At 63.1% G+C, this 19370-nt stretch overlaps 3 protein-coding genes across 4 annotated transcripts; 2 read left to right on the top strand and 1 right to left on the bottom strand.

The window, feature by feature from the left end:
* Positions 1-15: 15 nt before the first annotated feature.
* Positions 16-7200, top strand: GNL1 (G protein nucleolar 1 (putative)). Its single transcript, XM_083852782.1, is given in 13 exon segments — positions 16-173; positions 1230-1353; positions 1428-1558; positions 1638-1825; positions 2850-2921; positions 3029-3221; positions 3303-3323; positions 3326-3397; positions 4724-4930; positions 5424-5602; positions 5684-5831; positions 5909-6049; positions 6896-7200. Coding segments are annotated over 13 exon segments (1761 nt in total). The 5' UTR covers positions 16-97; the 3' UTR covers positions 7105-7200.
* Positions 7174-8706, bottom strand: RPP21 (ribonuclease P subunit p21). Of its 2 annotated transcripts, none has more exons than XM_083852785.1 (5): positions 8551-8706; positions 7863-7954; positions 7687-7757; positions 7467-7571; positions 7174-7304 (listed from the first exon to the last, which is right to left on the bottom strand). In XM_083852785.1, exons 1-5 carry the CDS (start codon positions 8671-8673, stop codon positions 7276-7278), a joined length of 420 nt encoding a protein of 139 aa, XP_083708911.1. In that variant the 5' UTR covers positions 8674-8706; the 3' UTR covers positions 7174-7275. The 2 variants fall into 2 exon arrangements, with proteins under 2 accessions (XP_083708911.1, XP_083708910.1); XM_083852784.1 differs by having other exon boundaries at positions 7655-7757.
* A 2991-nt stretch (positions 8707-11697) lies between these two features.
* LOC310890425 (E3 ubiquitin-protein ligase TRIM39-like) lies at positions 11698-18267 on the top strand. Its single transcript, XM_083852783.1, is given in 7 exon segments — positions 11698-12116; positions 14730-14825; positions 14915-15145; positions 16406-16428; positions 16555-16673; positions 17558-17674; positions 17677-18267. Coding segments are annotated over 7 exon segments (1422 nt in total). The 5' UTR covers positions 11698-11702; the 3' UTR covers positions 18099-18267.
* Positions 18268-19370: the final 1103 nt, after the last annotated feature.

Genomic DNA, 19370 nt, shown 5'->3' on the forward strand with positions numbered 1-19370 from the left:
CCCTCTCCCCGCCCTCCCATTGGCCCGCGCGCGGCCACGTGCCTCCAGAGCGCGCTCCCATTGGCCGAAGCGGGCCCCGCCCCCGAAGCTTCCCGGCATGCCCCGCAAGCGGCCGTTCAGCGCCAAGCAGAAGCGGCTGCAGCTGCGGGAGAAGCGGGAGCGGCGGCGGGGCGGTGAGGGGGAGCGGGGGGGTCTTTTTTGGGGGGGCTTTGAGTACTTTTGGGGGCCTTTGAGGGCTTTTTAGGCAGCTTCGGGGGCTTTTAGGGGGCTTCGGGGAATTTTTGGGGGGGCCTCGAGGGGTTTCGGGGGGCCCCGGGGGGCTTTTGGGGAACCCCCAGGGGTTTGGGGGGGCTTTGAGGGGTTTTTAGGGGGCTTCGGGGGCTTTTGGGGGAGTCCTGGGGGCTTTGGGGGGGACTTCGGGGAGGTTTGGGGGTGTCCAGGGGGCTTCGGGGAACTTGGGGGACTTTGGGGGGGTTCTGGGAGAGCTTTGGGGGCTTTTGGGGGTGTCCTTGGGGGTTTGGGGGGCCTTAGGGGATTTTGGGGGGGGGGGTTGGGAGGGGTTTTGGGGGGAGGGGTTCGGGGGCCTTTGGGGCCTTATGGGGAGGGTCCCGGGGTGTTTTGGGGAGTCCTGGGGGTTTGGGGGGGTGCTTTGGGGGTTTTGGGGTGGTCTCAGGGGTTTCTAGGGGGGTCTCGGGGCCTTCTGGGGGAGTCCTGGGGGCTTTGAGGCCTCTTGGGGGCGACCCAAGGGGCTTTTGGGGGGGGAATCCAGGGCCTTTGGGGGTGCTCTGGGGGCTTTTGGGGGTTCTGGGGGGGTGGGGGGGTCCCGGGGGCTTTTTAGTGGGGGCAGGGGGGCTTTGGGGAGGTTTTGGGGGGGTCCTGGGGGGTTCTGGGGGGTCGGGAGTTGAGGTATGGGGGTCCTGGAGGCGGTTTGGGGGTTTTTGCGAGGGTTTGGGGGGCTCGGGGGGGTCTGGGAGCTTTGGGGGGGGTCTAGGAGTCGGGACCCAAGAGGTCGGGGGGGTTTGGGGTCTGGGTTGTCGGGGATCTGGGGATTTGGGGGCTGGAAGTTGGGGTTTGGGGGGTTGGGGGTCGGTGTATGGGAGTCAGGGCCCCCCAGAAAGGGGCTTTGGTGGTCTGGGGGGGGGTCTGGGGGTCCTGGAGGGGGGGGTTGAGGGTCCCGGGGGGTACTTTGGGGGACCCGGGAGGTTTGGGATCAGCCCTTCCCTCCCTAGATGCCCCCGTGGGGCCGGAGCCCCACCCCGACAGACGCAGCGGGAGCCGGGAGCGGGGCAGCGACGCTCCCCCAGCCGACACCGGGGACCCGGCCGCTCCCCCCCGCCGCCATGACCCCACCAGGTACCTCAAAACCCCCCCCGGGGGTGCCGACGGGACCCCCCCAGAGCACCCCCGAGACCCTAAATCCTTCGTAGGTTCCGGCTGCAGCTCGGGGGGCCGCGGGCCGAGGCGCTGGCGCGGCGGCGGCGCCGGGCGCAGGAGGAGCTGGTGGAGCTGCTCCCCGAAACCGCGCTCGAGCTCGACCCCGATGCCATCTACGGGCCGGGTGAGAGCAGAAAACGGGGCGAAAAAAGGGGGTTTTAGGGGCGGGAGGAGGTCCGGGAGTTAAGATTTTTGGCGATCAGGGTTGGATTTTCCCCGCCGGCCGCCCTGGAGCTACGGGATGAGCCCCGAGGAGCTGCGGGTCCGGGAGGAGGCGGCTTTCGGGGCTTTCCTCGGGGCCCTGCGGGGGCGACGGGACGGTGACGGGGACGGCGACAGGGACGGCGGCGACGATGGCGGCGACGTGGCACCTTTCGAGCACAACCTGGAGGTGGGTTTGGGGCGGAAAAAGGGGGTTTTAGGGGTGCTGGGGGGGGTTGGGAATGCGGGGGGGGGTTAGGGGAAGGGTGGGTGGAGGGAATGTGAGGGGTTGGGGGGGGTTGAGGGGATTTGGGGTGGTTTTGGGGGTGTTGAGGAGAGTTTTAGGGGTGTTGAGGGGGGTTTGGAGGGGTTTTGGGGGGTGTCAGGGGGATTTGGGGGAGGTTTTGGGGGCGTTGAGGGGATTTGGGGGGGAGTTTTGGGGGGTGTTAAGGGGATTTGGGGGGGTTTTGGGGGCACTGAGGGGGGTTTGGGGGGGTTTTAGGGGGTGTCAAGGGGATTTGGGGGAGGTTTGGGGGTGTCAGAGGGCTTGGGAGGAGCGGGGTGAGGAGATTTGGGGGGGGTTTGGGGGTGTTGGGGGGGGTTGGGGGGTTTTGGGGGAGTGTCAAGGGGATTTGGGGGAGGTTTGGGGGTTTTGGAAAGGTTTGGGAGGAGCGGGGTGAGGAGATGGGGGGTTTTGGGGGATGTCAGGGGGATTTGGGGGGTTTTCGGGGGCTTGAAAAGGTTGGGGAGGAGTGGGGTGAGGGGATTTGGGGGGGTTGGGGGCATTTGGGGGGGGTTGGGGGGCGTTGGGGCAGTTTCGGGGATTTTGGCTGTTTTGGAAAGGTTTGGGGGTAGTGGGGTGTGGAGACTTGAGGGATTTCTGGGGGTGTTGAGGGGATTTGGGGGGGGTTGGGGCATTGAGGGGGTTTTGGAAAGGTTTGGGGGAAGCGGGGCGAGGGGATTTCGGGGATTTTTGGGGCGTTGAGGGAATTTGGGGATTTTTGGGGGGTTTCGAAGAACTCCGGAAGGAGCCGACGTAGAAAACAGCGAGGTAAGGAAAGAAAATAAGGGGAAAAACAAGATATTGGCCCCAAAATGATACATTTCGGGGTACGTTTAGCGGTGCGGATGACTTAAGGGCGCAAAAAGGGTTTGGGGACAAGAAAAAAAACCCTATTTGGGGGAAAAACCCGCTCCTTTGCCCCCCCGAACAGACGTGGCGCCAGCTGTGGCGCGTGCTGGAGATGTCGGACGTCATCCTGCTCATCACGGACGCCCGGCACCCGGTGAGCGCACACCCGCCCCGCGGAGGGGTTGGGGGGCGGGCTAAAACCCTCCCAGAGACCCCCCCGTTTCTAATTTTGGGTTTTTTTCCCCCAAAAAAACCCCACAGGCGCTGAACGTGCCCCCGGCGCTGGCGGCGCACGTGACGGAGGAGCTGGGCAAGGGGCTGGTGCTGGTCCTGAACAAGGTGGACCTCACCCCCCCCGCCGTCGCCGCCGCCTGGAGCCGCCTCCTGCGCGCCCGCTTCCCCTCCGCCCGCATCGTCCCCTTCACCTCCTCCCCCCGACGGCCCCAAAACGCTGGTAGGGACCTGAAAAAGGACCCCGAAAATCCACTTTTGGGGTGAGGCGGTCCCAAACCCGCGTCGTTTCGTCCCCAAATAGGGTTGCAGCGGCGGCAGCGGCGAGGGGGGGTTGGGGACGCGCCGTGGGGCCCTGGCAGCTGCTGGAGGCCTGCGAGAGCATCGTGGGGGGCGAAGGTGAGCGGGGGCCCCAAAAGTTTTTTGGGGTTTTTTATTTTTTGGGTGTTTTTCGGGGTGCCCCCGGGTGCTGGGGGGGAAGGGGGCGACTCGGGTCTCCCATCCGCGAGCAGCGCGGGGCGGGCCCTGCTTAGCTTCGGGGCGGGGCGGGGGTGCTGGGGGGTGGAGGGGGGGGTTGGGGTGTCCCGTGGTCCTATAGGTGCTATAGGGGGGCCATATAGGGGCTGTGGGGTGTTCTGGGGTGCTGTAGTGGGGCTGTGGGGGTGCTGTAGGGTGGCCTGTGGTCCTATAGGTGCTGTAGGGGGACCGTGGGGTGCTGTAGGGTGGCCATATGGGTGCTTTAGGGTGTCTTGCGGTCCTATAGGTGCTATAGGGGGGCCATGGGGTGCTGTAGGGTGGCTGTGGGGGTGCTTTAGAGTGTTCTGTGGTTCTATAGGTGCTATAGGGGGGCCATGGGATGCTGGAGGGTGGCTGTGTGGGTGCTTTAGGATGTGCTGTGGTCCTGTAGGTGCTGTAGAGTGGCTGCGTGAATGCTTTAGGGTGTCTTGTGGTTCTATAAGTGTTGTAGGGTGGCTGTGTGAGTGCTTTTGAGCGCTTTAGGGTGTCCTGTGCTCCTACAGGTGCTGTAGGGTGGCCATATGGGTGCTTTAGGGTGTTCTGTGGTCCTGTAGGCGCTGTAGGTTGGTTGTGTGGGTGTTTTAGAGTATTCTGTGGTCCTATAGGTGCTGTAGGGTGGACATGAGGGTGCTGTGGGGTGTCATGTGGTCCTATAGGTCCTGTAGCGTGGACATATGGGTGCTGTAGGATGTCTTGTGGTCCTGTAGGTGGTATAGGGTGGCCATATAGGGGCTGTGGGGTGTCCTGGGGTGCTGTAGGGTGTCCTGTGGTCCTATAGGTGCTGTAGTGTGGCTGTGTGGGTCCTTTAGGGTGTGCTGTGGTCCTATAAGTGGTGTAGGGTGGGTGTGTGGGTGCTTCAGGGTGTGCTGTGGTCCTGTAGGCGCTGTAGGGTGGCCATATAGGTGCTGTAGAGTGTTTTGTGGTCCTATAGATGCTGTAGGGTGGCCGTGGGCTTGCTTTAGGGCGTCCTGTAGGTGGTATAGGGTGGCCATATAGGGGCTGTGGGGTGTTTTGGGGTGCTGTAGCGGGGCCGTGTAGGGTGTTCTCTAGTCCTATAGGTGCTGTACGGCAGCCATATGGGTACGGCGGCACCTCGGGGTGCCCGGCGGTGCCGTGGGGGCGCTGGGGGGCGTCCCGTGGCCCCGTGGGTGCTGTAGGGTGGCCCCGTGGGGTGCCAGCACCCGCCCCACGCTGCCCCCCTCCCCGCAGTGGACCTGAGCAGCTGGCGGGCCCGCCTGGAGCGAGCGGCGGCCCGGGGCGAGGAGGAAGAGGAGGAGGAGGAAGAGGAAGAGCAGGAGGCTGCCGCCGGGGGGGACGATGACGATGACGCCGGTGACGCCGCCGAGGACGGCCCCGCGGGGCCGCCCAGGCAGTGGGAGCGCTACCGCCATGGGGTGCTCACCCTGGGCTGCGTCGGTGAGGGGGCGGGGCCTGGGGGAGGAGGGGGCGGGGCCTGGGGAGGAGGGGGCGGGGCCTGGGGGAGGAGGGGGCGGGGCCTGGGGGAGGAGGGGGCGGGGCCTGGGGGAGGAGGGGGCGGGGCCTGGGGGAGGAGGGGGCGGGGCCTGGGGGAGGAGGGGGCGGGGCCTGGGGGAGGAGGGGGCGGGGCCTGGGGGAGGAGGGGGCGGGGCCTGGGGGAGGAGGGGGCGGGGCCTGGGCCGCGAGGGGGCGGGGCCTGGGCCGCGAGGGGGCGGGGCCTGGGCCGCGAGGGGGCGGGGCCTGGGCCGCGAGGGGGCGGGGCCTGGGCCGCGAGGGGGCGGGGCCTGGGCCGCGAGGGGGCGGGGCCTGGGCCGCGAGGGGGCGGGGCCTGGGCCGCGAGGGGGCGGGGCCTGGGCCGCGAGGGGGCGGGGCCTGGGGGAGGAGGGGGCGGGGCCTACAGCATGTCCCCGCCCCCCTTCCCCCCCCCCCCCAGGCCTGCCCAATGCGGGGAAGTCGTCGGTGCTGAACGCGCTGGTGGGGCGCGGCGCCGTGAGCGTCTCGCGGGCCCCCGGGCGCACCCGCTACTTCCAGACCCACTTCCTCACCCCCCGCGTCCGCCTCTGCGACTGCCCCGGCCTCGTCTTCCCCTCCCGCGCCCCCCCGGCCCTGCAGGTGAGCCCCTTCCCTTCCCCCCTCTTTCAAATTTACCCTTTTTCCCCGCAGATTTCACCCTTTCTTCCCCCCCCCCCCCAGGTGCTGGCGGGCGTCTACCCCATCTCGCAGCTGCAGGAGCCCTACTCGGCCGTGGGCTACCTGGCCTCGCGCCTCCCCCTCCCCGACCTCCTCCAGCTGCGCCCCCCCAGCTCCGCCGCCGGCTGGACTGCCTGGGACATCTGCGAGGGTAGGCGCATTTTCGGGGCGAACTCCGGCAGAATCGGGGCTTTTTAAAGTTGTTTATAGTGATTTTTTTATTCGTAGCCTGGGCGGAGAAGCGCGGCTACAAGACGGCCAAGGCGGCTCGCAACGACGTCTACCGGGCGGCCAACAGCATCCTGCGCCTGGCGGCCGAGGGGCGCCTCCGCCTCTGCCTGCGGCCCCCCGGCTACGCCGCGCAGAAGGGTGAGCGCCCCAAAAATACGGGGGGGAGCCTTCCCGGGGTGGGGGTTTTGGGGTCCCAGCTCCCTTTTTGGGGTCCTAACCTCGCTTTTGGGGTCCCTTTATGTGCTTCTCTTCTGTCGCCAGAGCAATGGGAGCACCCAGGGGACCTCGGACTCATTTTTGGGTGGGGTTTTTGGGGTCCCAGCCCCCTTTCTTGGGGTCCTGGCCCCATTTTTGGGGTCCTAACTGCCTTTTGGGGTCCCCTTATGTCTCCCCCTTCTAACACCAGAGCACAGGGAGCACCCAGGGGAGCTTGGGGTCATTTTGGGGTGGGTTTCTGGGGTCCCAGCCCCCTTTTTTGGGGTTCTGGCCCCACTTTTAGGGTCCCAGCTCCCTTTTGGGGTCCCCTCATGTCCCCCCTTTCTATTCCCAGTGCAATGGGAGCACCCAAGGGACCTCGGGGTCATTTTTGGGTGGGGTTTTTGGGGTCCCAGCCCCTTTTCTGGAGTCCAAGTCCCCTTTTTGGGGTCCCAGTCCCCTTTTGGGGTCCCCTCATGTCCCCCCCTTCTGTCCCCAAAGCACTGGGGGCACCCAGGGAACCCCTGGGTCATTTTTGGGTGGGGTTTTTGGGGTTCCAGCCTCTTTTTTGGGGTCCTGGCCCCTTTTTTGGGGTCCTAACTCCCTTTTGGGGTCCCCTCATGTCCCCTCCTTCTGTCCCCAAAGCATTGGGAGCACCCAGGGGACCTCGGGGTCATTTTGGGGTGGGGTTTTTGGGGTCCCGGCCCCCTTTTTTGGGGTCCTGGTTCCATTTTTGGGGTCCCTCACCCCCTTTTTGGGGTCCCTCACCCCCCCCCCATCTTCCCGCAGAGCACTGGGAGCAGCACCCCGACACGGCGGCGCTGGCGGCCCTGCAGGACCAAGGGGACCCCGAAAACCGGGGCGCCCCCCCCGGGGGCTCTACCTCCGAGGAGGAGGAGGAGGGGGACAGCGGGGAGGAGGCGGGGCCCGGGGAAGCCCCGCCCCCCGGCAGCACGGCAGCCAATCCCTTTGCCCTCCTGGGTGAGGATGAGTGTTAGCCCCGCCCCTTTTCTGGGGGGCGGGCCAATGGGAGGAGGCCCAGGTGCACATCACTACAGTCTCGTGTATAGAATAAAGAGCTTTATTTCCGCAACCGGCTTCCGATTGGTTCTTGCAAACCACAGCCAGCCAATGGGGAGCCGCGTCGCCACGCTGTTGCCGGGTAGAACTCAGGCACGGTCGGACTCGGGGGCGTGGCCTGCGTGAAGTGACACCATTGCCCCGCCCCCTTTAACACCCCCACACTAAGCCCCACCCCCAGCGCTACCCTCACCCAATGAGAGCTCAGTGTTGCCGAAGCCCCGCCCCCTGCCACCATACCCCATTCATAACTGCCCCAAGCCCCGCCCCCTTTACGCACCTGGGGGCGTGTCCCGGCGGCGGGGGCGTGGTCTGGGCGGGCAGAGGAGGTGGCGGTGGTGGCCGCAGGCCCAGCAGCGCAGCACGGTGCGGGGCTGGCCTCCCCCTGCGGGACACGGGGCCGGAAAAGTCCCAAAATCTGGCACTCTCACCCCAAAATTACGCCCCCCCCCCCCTCCCCAAATTTACCCCCCACGCTTTATGGGGGGGCCCGCACACACCCCGCAGCCGTTGGCAGCCCAGCAGCAGGGAGCAGCAGCGGCGGCACACAGCGCGTTTCACCGCTGGGGCCCTAGAGGGGATAAAAGGAGGGGGGGTCAGGGCCCTATAAAGAGCCCCCCCCCCCAACCCCCAAAATTTGGGGACCCCCCCAAATTTGGGGACCCCAAAATCTCACATGCGCAGGACCAGGCGGCGCGCGGCCGTGCGCTGGGTGCTGCAGTAGAAGCGGGCGAGGGCCGGGCTGTGGGGGAGCACCCAGTGGGCGGCCTGGGGACGATTTGGGGGGGTTGGGGGGGGGTCAGGGACACCCCATAGCGCCCTACGCGCCCTCAACACGCCTCGCGGCCCATATGGGTGGCCCCATAACCCGCTCTTTGTCCCCCCAAGGAGGTCCTCCCCGGTCCCGTAGGGCCCCAAAACCCACCCCAGGAGCCCCCCCCGATCCCACCCACAGCCTCCCCAAATCCTCCCCAGCCCCTTTAGGACCCCAACCCCCCCCAGCCCCCCCTCTTTATCCCCTCTGGCTCCTGTAGGACCCCCAAACCCCCCCATGGGGCCCCAAAACCCCCCCATAGTCCTCCCTTTCCCCCCCCCAATTCATCCCTGGCCCCCATAGGACCCCAAACCCCCCCCACAGCCCGCCCTGAATCCTCCCCAGCCCTCTAGGACCCCCAAACCCCCCTATAGGACCCCCAAAACCCCCTATAGGACCCCAAAACCCCTCCCATAGTCCCCCTTCCCCCCCCCAATTCATCCCTGGCCTCCATAGGAGCCCAAACCCCCCCCACAGCCCCCCTGCACCCTCCCCAGCCCCTATAGGGCCCCCCAAACCCCCCTATAGGGCCCCCCAAGGCCCCCCCCACCTGGAACAGGAAGTTGAGCCGCTGCAGCGCCTCGCGGTCCCGCACCGGCGCAGCCGCCATCGCCGCCGGCCCCGCTCCCCATTGGCTGCACCGCCCCGGGTGGGCGGGGCCGACGCTCCCCATTGGTCCCCTCGGCCCTGAGGGGGGCGGGGCGAGTGAAGAGCGGCCTCAGGTCACTTCCGCCAGGCGCCGGGCAGGCTTCGCTCCGTCACTTCCGGCGCCGATCTCTCCGACACTTCCGGCGGCGGGGAGAGTGTGGCGGCGGTGAGTGAGGGCGGGGGGGAAGGGGGGGGCGCCGGCGGCCCCTATAGGGACCGGGCCCTATAGCGGCCCTACAGAGCTATAGGGCTCCTGTACGCCCCCGTCCCTGTAGGGGCGCCGCTGTGGGGCTGCCGGCACGGCCCCTTCCTATAGGGGCCCCTATGGGGCGTCTCCTGTGGGGCGTCCCCTATAGATGTCCCCTATAGGGCCCTATAGGGTGTCCCCTATGGGGTGTCCCCTGTAGATGTCCCCTATAGGGCCCTATAGTGTGTCCCCTATAGTGTGTCCCCTATAGATGTCCCCTATAGGGCCCTATAGAGTGTCCCCTATGGGGTGTCCCCTGTAGATGTCCCCTATAGGGCCCTATGGGGTGTCCCCTGTAGATGACCCCTATAGGGCCCTATAGTGTGTCCCCTATAGTGTGTCCCCTATAGATGTCCCCTATAGGGCCCTATGGGATGCCCCCTATGGGGTGTCCCCATGGAAGTCCCCTATAGGGTTCCTAGTAGGGCCTCCCTATGGGGATCTGGGCCCAGCCCCCTTCCTATAGAGTGTCCCCTATAGGGTGTCCACTGTGGATGTCCCCTATAGGACCCCTTTTAGGGCTTCCCTGTGGGAATCTGGGCACAACCCCCTTCCAATAGGGTGTCCCCTATAGAGTGTCCCCTATGGACGTCCCCTATAGGGTCCCTTTTAGGGTTCCCCTATAGGAATCTGGGCCCAGCCCCCTTCCTATAGGGGTCCCCTATGGGGTGTCCCCTATAGGGTTTCTTTAGGCGCTTCCCTGTGGGGATCTTGGCCCAGCCCCCTTCCTATAGGGTGTCTCCTATAGGGCCTTATTTCCTTTAGGGGCTTCCCTGTGGGACTCTCAGCACAACCCCCTTCCTATGGGGTCCACTATAGGGTGTCCCGTATAGATGTCCCCTATAGGGTTTCTTTAGGGGCTTCCTGATGGGACTCTGGGCCCAGCCCCCTTCCTATAGGGTGTCCCCTATGGACGTCCCCTATAGGGCCCCTTTTAGGGCTCCCCTGTGGGAATTTGGGGCCAGCCCCGTTCCTATAGGGCACCCCCTGTGGACAGTTCCCCTATAGGGCCTTTTCCATACGGTCTCTCCTACAGGGCTCCTCTCACCGGCACGACCCCGAAACCAAGCGGATTTTCCCCAAAACTGAGTGGATTTTCCCAAAACTGAGCGGATTTTCCCAAAACCGAGTGGATTTTCCCCAAATTGGGTGATTTTTCCCCAAACTGAGCGGATTTTTCCCCAAACTGAGCGGATTTTCCCCAAACCGAGCGGATTTTCCCCAAAATTGGGTGGATTTTCCCAAAACCGGGTGGATTTTCCCTGAAATCGGGTGGATTTTCCCCAGAACCGAGTGGATTTTCTCAAAACTGAGCGGATTTTCCCAAAACCGAGTGGATTTTCCCCAAACCGAGCGGATTTTCCCCAAAAGTGGGTGGATTTTCCCAAAACCGAGTGGATTTTCCCTAAAATCGGGTGGATTTTCCCCAGAACCGAGTGGATTTTCCCCGAAATCGGGCGGATTTTCCCCGAAACCGAGTGGATTTTCCTGAAACCGAGCGGATTTTCACCGAAACCGAGTGGATTTTCCCCAAAACCGAGAGGATTTTCCCTGAAATCGGGCGGATTTTCCCCAAAACCGAGCGGATTTTCCCCAAAATCAGGCAGATTTTCCCCAAACTGAGCGGATTTTCCCCCAGAACGCCGCCGCCGCCCTCGCCCCCAAATGACGTCATCGCCCGGACGGAACCCGGCCGTTTTCTCCCCAAAACCGCTTTGAATCCGCTTTGGAACCTTCCTCCCAAAATCCCGTGGTGGCTTTGACGGAATCGAGCTGTTTTTCCCCCAAAAGCGCTTTCAAACCACGGTGGCCCTTTCCTTCCAAAATCACACTGCGGCTTTGACAGAATCGAGCTTTTTTTCGCCAAAAACCACTTTGAATCCGATTTGGAACCTTCCTTCCAAAATGACGCAGTGGCTTTGACAGAATCCAGCTGTTTTTCCCCCAAAAGTGCTTTCAAACCACGGTGGCCTTTTCCTTCCAAAATCATACCACGGCTTTGACCGAATTGAGCCGTTTTGCCCTCAAAACAACTTCGAAGCCGTGTGGCCATTTTGGCGCCTCCCAACCCCAAAAATCTTTCATTTTTTCACCCGAATCGAGCCGGTTTTCCCCCAAAACTGTTTTGAATCCGCTTTCGAACCTTCCTTCCAAAATGACGCGGTGGCTTTGACGGAATTGAGCTGGTTTCCCCCCAAAACCTTTTTGAGTCCGCTTTGGAACCTTCCTGCCAAAATCCCGCTGTGCCTTTGACGGAATCGAGCTGTTTTTCCCCCAAAACCTCTCTGAATCCGCTTTGGAACCTTCCCCTCAAAATCACACCGCGGCTTTGATCAAATTGAGCCGTTTCGCCCTCAAAACACCTTCGAAGCCGTGTGGCCATTTTAGCGCCTCCCAACCCCGAAAATCTTTTATTTTTTTTTGCCTGAATCAAGCCAGTTTTCCCCTAAAACCGCTTTGAATCCACTTTGGAACCTTCTTGCCAAAATGACGCAGTGGCTTTGACAGAATCGAGCTGGTTTTCCCCCAAAACCTCCTTGACACCACGGTGGCCCTTTCCTCCCCAAATCACACTGTGGCTTTGACGGAATCGAGCTGTTTTTCCCCCAAAAGCGCTTTCGAACCACGGTGGCCCTTTCCTTCCAAAATCACACCGCGGCTTTGACCGAATTGAGCCGTTTCGCCCTCAAAACACCTTTGAAGCCGTGCGGCCATTTTCTCACCTCCCGACACCGAAAACCTTTCATTTTTTCGCCCGAATCCATCCCTTTCCCCCCCCCCGTCAAAACCCCGCTTCCGGCCTCGCCATGGCGTCCGCCGACCCGCTGGAGACGCTGCGGGTGGAGGCGAGCTGCTCGGTGTGCCTGGGCTACCTGCGCGACCCGGTCCTCCTCGAGTGCGGCCACAACTTCTGCCGCTCCTGCATCACCCGCTGGTGGGCCGAGCTGGCCCGCGACTTCCCCTGCCCCGTCTGCCGCAAGACCTCGCGCCGCCGCGCCCTGCGCCCCAACCGCCAGCTCGCCAACATGGTGGAGGCCGCCCGGCAGCTCCGAGCGGCCAAACGCAAGGCCCGCGACGAGCTCTGCTGCCCCGCGCACGGCCAAGCCCTGGCCCGCTTCTGCCGCGACGACCAAGCCCCCGCCTGCCTGGCCTGCGAGATCTCCTGCGCCCACCGCGCCCACCGCCTGGTGCCCCTGGAGGAGGCGGCCCGCGAGTATAAGGTGAGCGGGGGACATTATTGGGGTCGCTACGTGGGGTTTTGGGGGCGCTCGCTGCTTCCCGACCTGGTTTGTGACCCCCCGATTCGGCCCCGAAACGGTCCTCAAGGTGGGGTTGGGTTGCGGCTCGGCTCCGTTTTCAGCTTTGGGGCCTTCCCCGAAGGCAGCTGGAGGTGGATTTGGGGGGCGCGGCTCGGCCCTGTCTCCGTTTTCAGCCCCAAGTCTTCTTTTTGGGGCCATTCATAGAGATTTGGTCGTGGTTTGTCTTTATTTTCAGCCCAATTCTTCCCCAAAAGCACCTGGAGATGGGTTTGGGCTGTGGCTCATCCCCTTCTCCATTTTTCAGCCCGTTTTCATGGGGCTCAGCCCCAAATCTTCTTTTTGGGGCCATTTATAGATGGGTTTGGTCGTGGTTTGTCTCTGTTTTCAGCCCAATTCTTCCCCAAAGCCAACTGGAGCTGGATTTGGACTGTGGCTCATCCCCATCTCCTTTTTTGCAGCCCCAAATCTTCGTTTTGGGGCCATTCGTACAGATTTGATCGTGGTTTGCCCTTATTTTCAGCCCCAGATTCTTCCCCAAAAGCACCTGGAGATGGGCTTGGGCTGTGGCTCGTCCCCATCTCCATTTTTCAGCCCTTTTTCATGGGGCTCAGCCCCAAATCTTCTTTTTGGGGCCATTTATAGAAGGGTTTGGTCGTGGTTTGTCTCCATTTTCAGCCCAATTCTTCCCCAAAGCCAACTGGAGCTGGATTTGGGGTGTGGCTCATCCCCATCTCCTTTTTTTCAGCCCCAAATCTTCATTTTGGGGACATTCATAGAGGGGTTTGGTTGTGCCTTGTCTTTATTTTCAGCCCAATTCTTCCCCAAAATCATTTGGGGACAGATTTGGGCTGTGGCTCGTCCCCATCTCCACTTCTCAGCCCCTTTTGATGGGGCTCAGCCCCAAATCTTCCTTTTGGGGCCATTCACAGAGGGACTTGGTCGTGGTTTCTCCTTATTTTCAGCCCAATTCCTCCCCAAAACCACTTGGGGACAGCTTTGGGCTGGGGCTGTCTCCCTTTTTCAGCCCCTTTCGATGGGTTTCAGCCCCGAACCCTCCCCCCGCTGCCATTTACATCGGGATTTCAGGCACCGAGGTCTCCCTGTCCCTACTTTTAGCCCCAAACCCCTCCGCGAGGCCATCCGCAGGGGGTTTCGGGGCAGCACTTCCCCCCCCCTTTTACCTTTTCAGCCCCAAATTCTTTCCCCGGGACCGTTTTTGGCCGGGTTTCAGCCGTGGTTTATCCCCAGCTCTGTTTTTTTTTGCGGAGCCCGTTGACGGGGCTCAGCTCCAAACCCTCCCCTCGGGGCTGTTTATGGGGGAATTTTGGCACCGTTTCCTCCTTGCCTCTGTTTTTAGCCCTAAAACCATTCTTGGAGGGGGTTTAGGGAAGAATTTTTGGCACCATTTTCTCCCTCTCTCTATTTTCAGCCCCAAAACTGTTCTTGGAGGGGGTTTATGGAGGGATTTTTGGCCCCATTTCCTCCTTTTCTCTGTTTTCAGCCCCAAAACCTCTCCGTGGGGCTGTTTATGGAGGGTTTTCTGGCACCATTGTCTCCCTCTCTCTATTTTAAGCCCCAAAACCGTTCTTGGAGGGGGTTTATGGAGGGATTTCTGGCCCCATTTCCTCCTTTTCTCTATTTTCAGCCCCAAAACCCATCCCGGAGGCTGTTTGCGGGGCAATTTTGGCATCACCTCCTCCCCATCTCCGTTTTCAGCCCCAAAACTGTTCTTGGAGGGGGTTTAGGGAGGGATTTCTGGCCCCATTTCCTCCTTTTCTCTGTTTTCAGCCCCAAAACCTCTCCATGGGGCTGTTTATGGAGGGTTTTCTGGCACCATTTTCTCCCTCTCTCTATTTTCAGCCCCAAAACTGTTCTTGGAGGGGGTTTATGGAGGGATTTCTGGCCCCATTTCCTCATTTTCTCTATTTTCAGCCCCAAAACCCATCCCGGAGGCTGTTTGCAGGGCAATTTTGGTATCACCTCCTCCCTGTCTCCGCTTTCAGCCCCAAAACCGTTCTTGGAGGGGGTTTAGGGAAGGATTTATGGCACCGTTTCCTCCTTTTCTCAGTTTTCAGCCCCAAAACTTCTCCATGGGACTGTTTATAGAGGGTTTTCTGGCACCATTTTCTTCCTGCCTCTGTTTTCAGCCCTAAAACCGTTCTTGGAGGGGGTTTAGGGAAGGATTTATGGCCACATTTTCTCCCTCTCTCTATTTTCAGCCCCAAAACTGTTCTTGGAAGGGGTTTAGGGAGGGATTTCTGGCCCCATTTCCTCCTTTTCTCTGTTTTCAGCCCCCAAACCTCTCCATGGGGCTGTTTATGGAGGGTTTTCTGGCACCATTGTCTCCCTCTCTCTATTTTCAGCCCCAAAACTGTTCTTGGAGGGGGTTTATGGAGGGATTTCTGGCCCCATTTCCTCCTTTTCTCTATTTTCAGCCCCAAAACCCATCCCGGAGGCCGTTTGCGGGGCAATTTTGCTATCTCCCCCGCCCTTTATCAGCGAGGGGAGGCTTCGACCTTCCCCTCCCTCGCCCCCATCCCCCTTTTTTTTTTTTATTTTCTCCCCCTATTTCAGGAAAAGCTGCAACGTTTCCTGGAGCCTCTGGAGCGCAGGCTCCAAGCCGTGGCCAGCTGCCGAGCGCGGGAGGAGAAGAAACCCGGCGAGCTCAAGGCAAGTGCGGGGTTTTTTTTTGGGGGGGGGGACACCCCGGGGACGGGGTTTTAGGGTCCCGAGGCTCTCACGGGCCCCGTCCCCGGCAGAGGAAGGTGGCTTTGAGGCGGGAGCGCATCGCCCGCGAGTTCCAGGAGCTTCACCAGCTGCTGGAGGAAGAGGAGCGGCTGCTGCTGGGGCGCCTGGAGGAAGAGGAGCGCGAGATCCTCCAGCGGCTCCACGCCAACCTGGCGCTCCTCGGGGAGCAGCGGCGGGCGCTGGGCGCCCTCGTGGCCGAGCTGGAGGAGAAGTGCCTGCAGCCGGGGGCCGAGATGCTCAAGGTGGGACCCGGAGACAGGTTTTGGGGCCGGGGTGGGGGGAATTGGGGTGGGGGAATTGGGGTGGGATCGGCAGGGATGGGGGCGTTGTTTGGGGATGGGATCGGCAGGAACGGGGTCGTTGTTTGGGGTTGGGACCAGCAGGAATGGGGTCGTTGTGTGGGGAGGGGATCGTCAGGAACGGGGTCATTTTTTGGGGTTGGGAGCACCGGGAATGGGGTGGTTGCTCAGGGATGGGGTCATCAAGAATGGGGTCGTTGTCTGGGAATGGGATCAGCAGGAATGGGGTCGTTGTTTGGGGAGGGGACTGTTGGGGACGGGATCTCCAGGGACAGGATCAATGCTTGGGGGTAGGATCATCAGGAATGGGATCATTGTTTGGGGGTGGGATGAGCAGGGATGGGATTGTTGTTTGGGGGTAGGATCAGCAGGAATGGGATCACTGTTTGGGGTTGGAACCACCAGGAATGGGGTCGTTGTTTGGGGAGGAGAGCGGCAGGAATGGGATCGTTGTTTGGGAATGGGATTGCTGGGGACAGGGTCTCCAGGGACAGGATCACTGCTTGGGGACAGGACCACCAGGAATGGGATTCTTGTTTGGGAACGGGATCAGCAGGAATGGGGTCGTTGTGTGGGGAGGGGACCCCCGGGAATGGGGTCATTTTTTGGGGTTGGGAGCACCAGGAATGGGGTGGTTGCTCAGGGATGGGGTCATCAAAAATGGGATCACTGTTTGGGGTTGGGACCACCAGGAATGGGGTCGTTGTTTGGGAATGGGATCATCAGGAATGGGGTCGTTGTTTGGGGAGGGGACTGTTGGGGACGGGATCTCCAGGGACAGGATCAATGCTTGGGAAGGGGACCACCAAGAATTTTAGGATCAGTGCTTGGGGAGGGGATCTCCAGGAATGGGGTCGTTGTTTGGGATGGGATCACCAGGAATGGGGTCATTGTGTGGGGAGGGGACCCCTGGGAACGGGGTCGTTTTTTGGGGTTGGGATCACCAGGAATGGGGTGGTTGTTTGGGGATGGGATCATCGGGAACGGGGTCGTTTTTTGGGGACGGGATCTCCAGGACTGGGATGGAGGGGACCGGACTGACACCGGGCGTGAGGTCGGGACTGGGATCGGGGCCGGGGCCTGGGATCTCGCCCAGGAGCACCGCAGTCGGACCCGATCCCACCCCCGCGCCCTATTTTCGGGGATCTCTCACGCCTAAACCCCCCCCCGCCCCCCCCATTTTTTCTGCTTCCCCCCCTTCAGGACATCAAGGACACCCTGGCCAGGTAAGCACCGCGCCGGCCTCTCGACCCCCCCCCCCCAGCTCCGATTTTGGGGCGGAAAAAGGCCTTTTCGGGGGGTGCCCTGCGGGACGCCCCCCCCCCCGAGCTCTGCGTGTCCCCCCCCCCCAGGTGCGAGGCGGCGGCGGCGGGGGCTGAGCCGGCCTCGGTGCCCAGCGAGCTGGAGAAGAATTTCGGCGGCTTCCCCCGGCAGTACTTCGCCCTGCGCAAGATCGCCCGGCGCCTCCTCGGTGAGCTGCCCGCGCCCCCAAACCCCTCTCCCGCCCCCCAAACCCCCTCTCCTGCCCCCCAAACCCCCTCCCACCCCCCAAAACCCCCCAAACCCCCTCCCACCCCCCAAAACCCCCCCTCCTGCCCCCCAAAACCCCTCTCCCATCCCTTTTAACCCCCTCTCCCGCCCCGAAAACCCCCTCCCACCCCCCAAAACCCCCCATTCCGCCCCCCCAACCCCCCCTGCCACCCCCAAACCCCCCTCCCGCCCCCCCAAAACCCCCCAAAACTCCCTCTCCTGCCCCCCAAACCCCCTCCCGCCCCCCCAAACCCCCCAAACCCCCTCTCCCGCCCCCCAAACCCCCTCTCCCGACCCCAAAACCCCTCTCCTGCCCCCTGACCCCCTCCCATCCCCCCAAACCCCTCTCCCATCCCTTTTACCCCCCCACTCCCCAAAACCCCCCCTTCCGCCCCCCAAAACCCCCTCTCCCGCCCCCAAACCCCCTCCCACCCCCCCCTCCCGCCCCCCAAACCCCCTCCCGCCCCCCAAAACCCCCCCAAAACCCATCTCCCGCCCCCAAACCCCCTCCCACCCCCCAAAACCCCCCCTCCTGCCCCCCAAAACCCCTCTCCCATCCCTTTTACCCCCCCCGCCCCCCAAACCCCCCCCAAATCCCCCTAAAACCCCCTCAAACCCCCTCAAACCCCCCAAAACCCCCCCAAACCCCCCCTCCTGCCCCCCAAAACCCCTCTCCCATCCCTTTTACCCCCCCTCCCGCCCCCCCAAACCCCCCAAATCCCCCTCAAACCCCCCAAAACCCCCAAAAACCCCCCGAAAACCCCCCAAAACCCCCTTCCTGCGACCCCTTATCAATTCCCACTCCCCCCCCAAAAAACCAACAAGGCGACGTGACGCTGGACCCCGCCACCGCCCACCCCAACCTCCTGCTGTCGGACGACCTGAAGAGCGTGCGTTTCGTCGAGTGCCGGGCCCGCGAGGTGCCGGAGAGCCCGCGCCGCTTCACTGCGTCCTGGGGGCTCAGGGCTTCACGTCGGGGCGCCACTACTGGGAGGTGGAGGTGGGCGACAAAACCCACTGGGCGCTGGGGGTGTGCAAGGACTCGGTGAGCCGCAAGGGCGAGCCCACCACGCCGCTGCCGGAGGCCGGCTACTGGCGGGTGAGGCTCTGGAACGGGGACAAGTACGCGGCCACCACCAGCCCCTTCACGCCGCTGAGCCTGCGGGTGAAGCCCAAAAGGGTGGGGGTCTTCGTGGACTACGAGGAGGGCGAGGTGGCCTTCTACAACGTCACCGACCGCTCGCACATCTACACCTTCAGCGCCACCTTCACCGAAAAGATCTGGCCCCTTTTTTACCCCGGCATCAGGGCCGGCAGGAAAAACGCCGCGCCCCTCGTCATCCGCTCGCCCACCGACTGGGAGTGAGGGCGAACCCCCCCCCCCTTTCCCCCCCCCACAGCCCTCTGTGCCCCCCCCCGGGGTGAGGAGGAGGAGGAGGAGGAGGAAGGCCCCCCCCCCAGCTTCGCGCACGCGCCCCTGGGGCTGTTTACGGCGCCGGCCCTAAAAAAAAAATAAAAACCCGTGCCGGGACCTGCCCCCGGTGCCGCGCCCCGAGACCAAAGGGGGGGGCCCCCTCTGGGGTTGTGCCCCCCCCACCCCCCGGGTTGGGTTGTGGCCCTCGCTGGCCCCGTGTCCGGCCCCCCTGTGGCCCCCCGTGTGTCCCAATTGCCCCCCCCCCCCGCGTGTCCCTCTGTGGTCCCCCCAGTGTCCGTTCACCCCCCACTCGTGGCCCCCCCACGTGTCCTTCCGTGGCCCCCCCACGTCCCTCTGTGGCCCCACGTGCCCCGACTCCCCCCCCATGTCATTCTGTGTCACCCCCATGTCCCCCCGTGTGTCCATCCACATCCCCTCGTGTCCCAACTCCCCCCCGTGTCCCTCTGTGTCCCCCCCATGTCCCTCTGTGTCCCCCCCGTGTCCCTCTGTGTCCCTCTGTGTCCCCCCCATGTCCCTCTCTGTCCCCCCATGTCCCCCCAATGTCCCCCTGTGTCCTTCTGTGTCCCCCCCATGCCCCTCTGTGTCCCCACCATGTCCCTTCTTTGTCCCCCCCATGTCCTTCTGTGTCCCCCCCCATGTCCCTTCATGTCCCCACACGTGTCCCAGCCCCCCCCAATTTCCCCCCATGTCCCCCCCATGTCCATCCACATCCCCTCTGTGTCCCCCCCATGTCCCCCCGTGTCCCCCCATGTCCCTCCACGTCCCCACATGTCCCAACCCCCCCAATATCCCCCCATGTCCCCCCCATGTCCATCCACATCCCCTCGTGTCCCCCCCCGATGTCCCCCCCATGTCCCTTCTGTGTCCCCCCCACGCCCTTCTGTGTCCCCCCCATGTCCCTCTCTGTCCCCCCATGCCCTTCTGTGTCCCTCTGTGTTCCCCCCATGTCCCTCTGTGTCCCCACCATGTCCCCCCCACACCCTTCTGTGTCCCCCCCATGTCCCTCCACGTCCCCACACGTGTCCCAGCCCCCCCCAATGTCCCCCCATGTCCCCCCCATGTCCATCCACATCCCCTCGTGTCCCCCCCATGCCCTTCTGTGTCCCCCCCATGTCCCTCCCTGTCCCCCCATGCCCTTCTGTGTCCCTCTGTGTTCCCCCCATGTCCCTCTGTGTCCCCCCATGTCCCCCCCATGCCCTTCTG

The sequence above is a fragment of the Anser anser genome, assembly GCF_964211835.1.
Source record: "Anser anser genome assembly, contig: HAP1_SCAFFOLD_716, whole genome shotgun sequence".
Lineage (NCBI taxonomy): Eukaryota > Metazoa > Chordata > Aves > Anseriformes > Anatidae > Anser > Anser anser.

Bases quoted from the DNA above. Each gene is read 5' to 3' on its own strand.
- RPP21 (XM_083852784.1), bottom strand. From the start codon at position 8,673: ATGGGGAGCGTCGGCCCCGCCCACCCGGGGCGGTGCAGCCAATGGGGA. The intron at 7,955-8,550 runs GTGGGGGGGGCC...AATCGTCCCCAG, and splicing joins GGCTCAACTTCCTGTTCCAG to GCCGCCCACTGGGTGCTCCC. The intron at 7,572-7,654 runs GTAAATTTGGGG...CGTGTCCCGCAG, and splicing joins CCCCCCATAAAGCGTGGGGG to GGGGAGGCCAGCCCCGCACC.